General features: G+C 42.5%; 2 protein-coding genes across 2 annotated transcripts; one reads left to right on the top strand and one right to left on the bottom strand.

Moving 5' to 3' along the window:
* The first annotated feature begins 439 nt into the window (after window positions 1-439).
* LOC129829569 (uncharacterized) lies at window positions 440-1,658 on the top strand. The gene is made up of 2 exons (XM_055891349.1): window positions 440-1,011; window positions 1,188-1,658. Exons 1-2 carry the CDS (start codon window positions 461-463, stop codon window positions 1,387-1,389), a joined length of 753 nt encoding a protein of 250 aa, XP_055747324.1. The 5' UTR covers window positions 440-460; the 3' UTR covers window positions 1,390-1,658.
* Window positions 1,659-3,299: 1,641 nt separating this feature from the next.
* Window positions 3,300-9,745, bottom strand: LOC129829559 (uncharacterized). The gene is made up of 8 exons (XM_055891328.1): window positions 9,307-9,745; window positions 9,101-9,123; window positions 8,931-9,002; window positions 8,266-8,387; window positions 7,807-7,887; window positions 7,204-7,455; window positions 6,811-6,983; window positions 3,300-6,638 (listed from the first exon to the last, which is right to left on the bottom strand). Exons 4-8 carry the CDS (start codon window positions 8,310-8,312, stop codon window positions 6,316-6,318), a joined length of 876 nt encoding a protein of 291 aa, XP_055747303.1. The 5' UTR covers window positions 8,313-8,387; window positions 8,931-9,002; window positions 9,101-9,123; window positions 9,307-9,745; the 3' UTR covers window positions 3,300-6,315.
* Window positions 9,746-9,759: the final 14 nt, after the last annotated feature.

Below are 9,759 nucleotides of genomic sequence, written 5' to 3'. Positions count from 1 at the left end.
CAACATGCTCTCTTGTTTATTTATAAAGCACTTCTTTTAAAACTACCTCCATATATATCATCATTAATTTCCACAAGATGTACTAATTTTAAAACCAGATCACAGATGTGGATTACATTAGAGACTCCTGCGGTCTCCACAGAGTTGGGTAGGACTGCCTTCAGTTCCTTTGCACCTTATTTATGGAACAAACTGCAGATCCAACTTAAGTTAGACACTCTGGTGTCCCTTGCCCATTTTAAAATGTTTATGGAGGATCAATATGATGTTGTCTGTGATTGTTTCTGTTGAATTGTGTATGTTTTGAAATGTTCTTGTCTGTATGTCTAAAACTGTACATGTCAACATGTTTACACAGGGCACAGCCGTAAAAGAGATCCAGGTCTCAGTCTGTTTTCCCTGTTAAAATAAAGATAAAAAAAAATAAAAAAATTGCATGCCCGTCAAAGGATGCCTGTCAATGTCCTACCTTGATGCTTTGAAGAATCCTGAAGACATTGAAAATGCTACTCACCTCAGTAGAAGCATTGACTCTCTCTCCGTAATTGGTGTGCCTACTTCACCCTCAAAGGAAGTTTCATACGGCACAGAATTGAAACTGACACAGTTGCAAAAGGATGTCTCTGCATCATCCTCACTTTATGCCATGAGCAACTGTCGGAGCTCATTGGAGTTTCCCTCCAGTCGATCCGATATCCCTATTGACAAAGAGGCCCAAAGAATTTCCTCCACAGACGAAGAAGACAGTCTGTCCAAATCCCTCCTGACCTCTTCCAAATCAGTCTTCAATGTCTCTGGCCTCGTCCCTACTCCTCCAGAGGGAAAGCCAAAGGTGAGGCTGCCACGGCGCCCAGTGCTTCGCCTTAGGAAGGTTCCAGAGGAGCCACCCAAAAAGATGCACATTTACACAGTTTGCAGGGATGCTTTTCATTTCCCAACTGAGACAATGCGATCGACCAGTCCATCATCATTCGAGGGAGAATTCTCAACTCCAGAGTCCCAGAGGCCAAGGTAATACTGTCTTTCTCATAGTCCTAATCTGAAAAGCTTTTTAACACTTAGCCCACTGTTGATATTTGAACAGCCTTGATTCTAAATGTTTTTATTGTTGTAGAGCTTTCGTAGAGCTTTGAGAACTCTGTTATGAAAAGCGCTGCACAAATTAAATGTATTTTTTATTCATTAAGAGCGGTGGACAGCTCAGACAAGGAGTCTATCTTTAATATAGACTCATCCAAAAGACTCGTCTCAGAGATAATGCTGTCTGTTCGGGAGGACGTTGTTGAGGCAAAGCAGAGCGAGATGGCCGCACATCTGGCTGAACTGTCGTCTGACAATGAGACGCTCAGCACTTTGGCTCAGAGTGGGACACCCCGCGCCGATTCATGAACTGCCTCCAACACCTCTCCTCACAGCGAGAGTGATAACTGAAGAGAATTCACATGTTTACTTGGACATACATTGCATTTGCTTACAATATTTTGAATCACATTGAGCTATTAAATGCATTTATTTTCTAAAAAAGACAAAAGCATTTTTTTTACAATGTGTAGTTTTTCTTAGATGTAAGTGTTAAGTTAGGAATATTAAATAGAAAATTAGGAGAGAGTAATTATATATCTTTGCTCTGAATGGTGACATTGTTTAAACAGTCTCCCAATTTGACCATAAAATATTAATACTTTTTTTTTTACACTGACTTTTATGGTTCTAAAGGGAGGAGGACAAAGCTGCGTGAATTTAGGAGTCACAAGCGCCCCAGTAATCTTTATAACTTTACATTCCTGCCATTTTTCCTGCTTGTAAGTAGTCTCTCTTAACAGCATTGTATGACCCATTGTTCTGTTGACACAGAAACGCTTCACTAATCAGTACAACTTCCTCTGTATTCCAGTTATTATTCCTCAGATTGTTGAATTTATGCATCAAGAGTGTTGTGGTATTTTATTCACTGTTTATTCTGGCAAGATTTGATCATTATTGCTCGGGTTGTCAGAATATTTTAATACTGAATAGCCTCATTAGAATAGAGCTGCAACTATTTGAGGGTAAATCCCAGAATCATTAGGACTACTTTGGGACATATTGAGTCCAGATTGGCCTAAATGCAATGGGTCAGGTTGTATTTTAAGATGGCTATTCACTTATTAGCACGAGTTTTCACACGTGAGTCTGTAATCACCAATGATTTATATATAGGCTATACTAGATGACTAATAAGGCATTTTATTATATTGTAAAAAATATTTTGGAAGCAATAGAAATTCATTTATTAATGACTACATTTGTTTGTGACACGTTTATCATATTACAGACACCTTAATGCATACTTTTAAATTATATTATGTGAGCTAAACATACAAAACCATTTTTTCCCTGAAGTATAATTTTTTAGAGATTACTGAAATCTATGTCCCCACTACAGAATAGTTAAATACATGTCATTTAATTGAAATACTGTAGAATTCCATTCATTCCTATGGAGGAATGCTTTAACCCAGGGAGTACCAATATGGCCGACCGGTGTTTTCAACGCCTCTCAATAGCCAATACATAGCAAAAACCAATCCAGGGTTTATATACATCACTGGTAATTACCCAATTTTAATAAAAGCTAGTAACATTCTCAACACTCCAGCAGTTTCACTAGACTTCTTACAGTATCCTATAAGAAGTACATCTACTGTACACACCATAGTAGATATTTAGTGGCGACTTTAGCATGTAAATCTTGGTGAGGCAAACTCCTGTCATGACGTTGGCCTGTGGGTAAGGTTTATGACCCCCCCCATAAATACCTTTCTCCCTTCCCTCTCTTCTCTCTCTCTCTGACTCTACTGAAGGACTCTTGAATAGCCTTTGTTAAACATAGAGAGTCTGGGAACATCAAACAAGTGGGGGGAAGGAACCATATTTCGGCAATAGAACCAGTTAAATATGATGTCAGTTCGGTTGTCATCTGAGACATTATGACTGATGACAGGACGACATAAACTGTATCTGGGAAAGTCTACACATTCTAGTTATCAGATTCACAAGGAATTGTTGTGCAATTTAAATATCTGAATATGAAACTATTTGTGAAAAGATTAAATGTAATTTTACATTTACATTTACATTTAAGTCATTTAGCAGACGCTCTTATCCAGAGCGACTTACAAATTGGAAAGTTCATACATATTCATCCTGGTCCCCCCATGGGAATTGAACCCTGGTCCCCCCGTGGGAATTGAACCCACAACCCTGGCGTTGCAAGCGCCATGCTCTACCAACTGAGCCACACGGGACCATATTTTAGCTTCCAAATTAGAAAATTGGGTTTTTATAAGGTTAGAGCTCTGCTCAATCAGTGGCCCGCCCCTGTGAAGAGACATGGGTTATAAACTATGAAACACGCCCTTCTCTCCCTCCACTCTATAAGCCCTTGACGAAAATGTAACCTCCTGTTCCGAGTACACAAGGCCTGCAGTCTCTGCGTTAAAAGGTCGATGAAGACGGCTGCACAGTACTGTCTTTTATCGATGGCGGTTATGATATCGTTCAGTACCTTGAGCGTGGCTGAGGTGCATCCGTGACCGGCTCGGAAACCGGATTGCACAGCGGAGAAGGTACGGTGGGATTCTAAAATGGTCAGTGATCTGTTTATCAACTTGGCTTTCTAACACTTTAGATAGGCAGGGCAGGATGGATATAGGTCTGTAACAGTTTGGGTCTAGGGTGTCACCCCATTTGAAGAGGGGGATGACCGCGGCAGCTTTCCTATCTTTAGGGATCTCGGGCGATGTGAAAGAGAGGTTGAACAGGCTGGTAATAGGGGTTGCAACAATGGCGGCGGATAGTTTTAGAAAGAGAGGGTCCAGATTGTCTAGCCCAGCTGATTTGTACGGGTCCAGGTTTTGCAGCTCTTTCAGAACATTTGCTATCTAGATTTGGGTGAAGGAGAAGCTGGGGAGGCTTGGGCGAGTAGCTGCGGGGGGGCTGTTGCCCGGCATGGCCAGCCGTTGAGAAATACTAATTGAAATGTCGATTATTATGGATTTATCGGTGGTGACCGTGTTACCTAGCCTCCATGCAGTGGGCAGCTGGGAGGAGGTGCTCTTGTTCTCCATGGACTTTACAGTGTCCCAAAACTTTTTGGAGTTAGAGCTACAGGATGCACATTTCTGCTTGAAAAAGCTAGCCTTTGCTTTCCTGACAGACTGCGTGTATTGGTTCCTGACTTCCCTGAACAGTTGCATATCGCAGGGACTATTCGATGCTATTGCAATCCGCCACAGGATGTTATGGGGCTGGTCAAGGGCAGTCAGGTCTGGAGTGAACCAAGGGCTATATCTGTTCTTAGTTCTGCATTTTTTGAACGGAGCATGCTTATCTAAGATGGTGAGGAAATGACTTTTAAAGAATGACCAGGCATCCTCGACTGACGGGATGAGGTCAATATCCTTACAGGATACCCGGGCCAGGTCGATTAGAAAGGCCTGCTCGCAGAAGTGTTTTAGGGAGCGTTTGACAGTGATGAGGGGTGGTCGTTTGACCGCGTACCCATAGCGGATACAGGCAATGAGGCAGTGATCGTTGAGATCCTGATTGAAAACAGCGGAGGTGTATTTGGAGGGCAAGTTGGTCAGGATAATGTCTATGAGGGTGCCCATGTTTACGGAATTAGGGTTGTACCTGGTGGGTTCCTTGATGATTTGTGTGAGATTGAGGGCATCTAGCTTAGATTGTAGGACTGCCGAGGTGTTAAGCATATCCCAGTTTAGGTCACCTAACAGAACGAACTCTGAAGCTAGATGGGGGGGCGATCAATTCACAAATGGTGTCCAGGGCACAGCTGGGCGCAGAGGGAGTTCAATAGCAGGCGGCAACAGTGAGAGACTTATTTCTGGAGAGATACATTTTTTAAACTATAAGTTCAAACTGTTTGGATATAGACCTGGAAAGTATGACAGAACTTTGCAGGCTATCTCTGCAGTAGATTGCAACTCCTCCCCCTTTGGCAGTTCTATCTTGACAGAAAATGTTGTAGTTGGGTATGGAAATCTCAGAATATTTGGTGGCCTTCCTAAGCCAGGATTCAGACACGGCAAGGACATCAGGGTTGGCAGAGAGTAAAAGAAAATTAGGGAGGAGGCTTCTGATGTTAACATGCATGAAACCAAGGCTTTTTCGTTCACAGAAGTCAACAAATGAGGGTGCCTGGGGACCCGCAGGGCCTGGGTTTACCTCCACATCACCCGAGGAACAGAGGAGGAGTAGGATTAGGGTATGGTTAAAGGCTATCAAAACTGGTCGCCTAGAGCGTTGGGGACAAAGAATAAAAGGAGCAGATTTCTGGGCGTGGTAGAATAGATTCAGGGCATAACGTGCAGACAGGGGTATGGTGGGGTGCGGGTACAGTGGAGGTAAGCCCAGGCACTGAGTGATGATTAGAGAGGTTGTATCTCTGGACATGCTTGTTATAAAATGGTTGAGGTCTGTAGCTAAGAAAGTGTACTGTAGCTAAGAAAGTAATAATTTAAAAAAAGTAAAATCATACTTTTTGGAGAAATGTCCTCTGGTCTGATGAAACAGAAATAGAACTGTTTGGCCATAATGACCATCGTTATGTTTGGAGGAAAAAGGGGGTCGCTTGCAAGCCGAAGAACACCATCCCAACCGTGAAGCTTGGGGGTGGCAGCGTCATGTTGTGGGGGTGCTTTGCTGCAAGAGGGACTGGTGCACTTCACAAAATAGATGGCATCTTGAGGCTGGAAAATTATGTGGATATATTGAAGCAACATCTCAAGACATCAGTCAGGAAGTTAAAGCTTGGTCACAAATGGCTCTTCCAAATGGACAATGACCCCAAGTATACTTCCAAAGTTGTGGCAAATGGCTTAAGGACAACTAAGTCAAGGTATTGGATTGGCCATCACAAAGCCCTGACCTCAATCCTATAAAAAAAACTTTGTGGGCAGAACTGAAAAGGAGTGTGCGAGCAAGGAGGCATACAAACCTGACTCAGTTATACCAGCTCTGTCAGGATAAATGGGCCCAAAATTCACCCAACTTATTGTGGGAAGCTTGTGGAAGGCTACCCGAAACGTTTGACCCAAGTTAAACAATTTAAAAGGCAATACACTCAATTAGTATTTGGTAGCATGTAAACTTCTGACCTGCTGGGAATGTGATGAAAGAAATAAGAGCTGAAATAAATCATTATCTCTACTATCATTCTGACATCACATTCTTAAAATAAAGTGGTGATCCTAACTGACCTAATTAAGGGAATTTTTACTACGATTAAATGTCAGGAATTGTGAAAAACTGAGTTTAACGTATTTGGCTAAGGTGTATGTAAACTTCCGACTTCAACTCTATGTAATGTGGTAGAGAACACAGTATCCGAATATTTGCTGTCTTACTTAAGAGGGTCCTTGTGGTCAATGCTGTCAGCTTCACTGTCTGGGTCTCCACTACAGGTCTGGTCAAGAGCGAGTGGTCCCTGCTCACCCTCACTCTGTAGATGAGGACAGCTGGACAGACAATCCTCATCCGCTCCCCTGGACTGTGACTTGGCTCAATGCAGTGGAGGAATGTACAGGAATGGGACCATGCACTTAATAGTAAATGCTCCAATTTACCTGGAATAGCAACTATTATAAAAAAGAACAGCTATCAGGACACCAGAGAGTAAAAAATGAGCTGTTAAATATGGTGCAACACATTTTGTTGTGCATGGTCTCTGATAAATAAAATAGGAGGTTAAAATATGTTGCCAATGCATATGTGTAGAAAGAAAAAAGATGGTGCAGAAACATTTCACACCTAGGATGAGGCTGGCTTCACTGCGGCCACTGTCCTGCTCATGGGTCTCAGTGCAGTTGTATCCACTGAGCAGAGATAGGAAGGCCTCAGGAGAGGGACCAGATGAGGCCTTCCTCAACTGGGCCTGGAGAGCCATGGCATTCCACCTAAAGTGCTCCACGCAGAAGGTCACCCTGAACGTAGACATAAGAGTCACAGGTCAGATAAGATCTAAGGTCACAGAGAATCACAGATGGCGCAGATATTCCCAATGTATTTATGGCAAACAAACTTGAAAAGGACTCTTCATTGATACACTTCAAGGGATTTCCCCAATTTAAGCCTACATACAACATGTAGTTGTTGTTTTGAGAGCTGGATAGAAGACATTTATATCCAAGTTGCTTCACTCACCATTCTTTATTTTCAACCTTGGGCTGCATTCGGGAAGCGCTTGCCATTCTTGTTAGACACATAACTACACTGTCTGTAGGGGGCGTTCTTGTCCTCCAGGACGTGTTTGATGCAGAATTCCCACCAGGCGGGGCTGGGAGCAGGGCCGCTGGGTGAAGGAACAGGCCTTGGGCTCTTGGGTACGGGCAGTCTGGGACAAACGGCCCCAGCATGACGGCAACACGTGGATCCTTATCCTGTTCATTAGTGGTTCTGGAAGGGAAATACATACTTTAGGTGAGCAACAGGTGCTGAAGCAGCAACGATACAGTTAAGTGTCAACATGGTTAGTCAGCTGAGACTAGGGCAAAATATGTGATGGCAAGCAGAGAATACAGGGGGCACTAGAGTGCATCTTGCTACTACCACAGTACAGTAAACATGGGACATGTAAAGTTGAATTGTGTGTGTTGTTCACGGACCTGACCTTAGGCTTTTTTAGGGCATTTTCACACAGTTTGACTATTTGAAAATTTGTAGCTACTTTAAGTTAATAACTTCAGTCAACACGTTAAGAGATAAAGCAGATTGCGTTCATTGCACCTGTCACATGACGAAGCTTACCGTAGTTCCCCAGAACAGTTGAGCCAGTCATGTGTGTTTGTAAACAGCACAACGGGAGAAAACGAGCTGGTGAGGCACAACCTGTGAAAGAGAATGTATTGGAGCTATGTCTTTTTCACAAAAGATATCAAGACCACTTCAAATGTTATCAAGAACTTTAAAGTCAAGTTGCATGAAATGTTATTGCTCGTTTCTTGCCAGAACTTGTATCAAATAAAGCAATATCTAATCAAAAAAGAAATAATCATAAACACCAACAGCCTGCAAGCGGAGAAATCAATGTCAAACAGTTATGATGCAACTACCATCATGCATATTGACACAAGTACGTACTTTGGGTGTTTAAAAATACCAAAAAAGGTAGAACACTGGATCTACACAATCAGTTTGTGGTCAGAGGATCACACTGCAAGTGTCATAGTGAGTTTGAAGTGGAGTGGTCAGACCATGGAGACTTACATCACTGCGGACGTCTGGTGAAGGGTCCTGAGGGTTGAGGCATGCATGGGTCACCTTGATAACATGCTCCAACTTGCGGGGCTGTTCCTCAACCTTTGCAGCCAGGAACAGTGTTGCTGGAGCTATGACTTTGGGATTAATTTTTTAAAACATTTTGATCAAAACTGGTGTCTTGTTAGTGCTACGCATTATGCATTTCACATAAGATTTCATTAAAACTTTACAAGACACAATTGTGCAAGGGAGGCTGTCAGTGTGCAAAAGTACTTCCATTTCTGTGGAACCTGGTGAAGGACTGGATCATGTAGAATCGGTGCATATACACAATAGCAGTATTGTTAGCTGGGACCTGATGCATAAGGGTTAAGGATAACATAATATCTCAGTGAGATTTAACTCAAAAGTATTTTGAGCATCTTTGGGATGAGATGGAAAAGGCTGTCCGCAGCATGAATGTACCTCCGTACAATCTGCAACAACTGCGTGATGCTATCGCACTAGCATGGACTAACATCCCTGTGAAATGTTTCCGACACCTTTTAGAAAGCCCTGATGAATTCAGGCTGTTCTGGAGGCGAAGGGGGGGGGTCTAAGGCAGTACTAGATAGGTGTACCTAATAAGCTGTCCAGGGAGGATAGAAGCTGCCCTATCCCTAGGCGCTCACCTTCTTGGAAACTGAAGAAACGTTCCCGCCAAATCGCTCTGCTCGCTTTTTTAGCTGTTCAACGCTGACCGCCTACACAGAACACAGAGATAGATGTTTGATTAAATCTTCTGGTTCACATTATTTAAATGAGGGGAGGTCACTGTTTATCACATATTTGGATTACTCACAGTGGATTTATTCACAGTAACACCTTTGATAGAGAGAAACACTCATTGAAACCAGAGTGCAAATGCAGGAGAAAACATAATTACTTGTGATAATGAGGTTGTTCAACACTTGTTTATAAACTGACTGCAGGTTATGGTTCTTGGATTTAAAAAAAATTAAAACCACACATGAGAACTGTGAAAATGACTGGAAGATTCACACTGACCTGGGGTGGAAGTTGGAGGTGCAGCAGGGGGCAAACCAAACCTGAACACAATACATATTTAATCAAATCAAAGTTTATTTGTCACGTGCGCCAAATACAACAGGTGTAGACCTTACAGTGAAATGCTTACTTACAGGCCCTAACCAATAGTGCAAAAAAGGTATAAGGTTAACAATAGGTAAGTAAATAAATAAAACAGTAAAAAGACAGGCTATATACAGTAGCGAGGCTACATACAGACAGGTTAGTCAGGCTGATTGAGGTAGTATGTACATGTAGATATGATTAAAGTAACAATGGATATATGATGAACAGAGTAGCAGCAGTGTAAAAGAGGGGTTGGCGGGTAGTGGGACACAATGCAGATAGCCCGGTTTGCCAATGTGCGGGAGCACTGGTTGGTCGGCCCAATTGAGCTAGTATGTACATGAATGTATAGTTAAAGTGACTATG

Source organism: Salvelinus fontinalis, chromosome 31 (assembly GCF_029448725.1).
Source record: "Salvelinus fontinalis isolate EN_2023a chromosome 31, ASM2944872v1, whole genome shotgun sequence".
Lineage (NCBI taxonomy): Eukaryota > Metazoa > Chordata > Actinopteri > Salmoniformes > Salmonidae > Salvelinus > Salvelinus fontinalis.
This window is presented reverse-complemented; position numbering and strand designations above follow the sequence as displayed.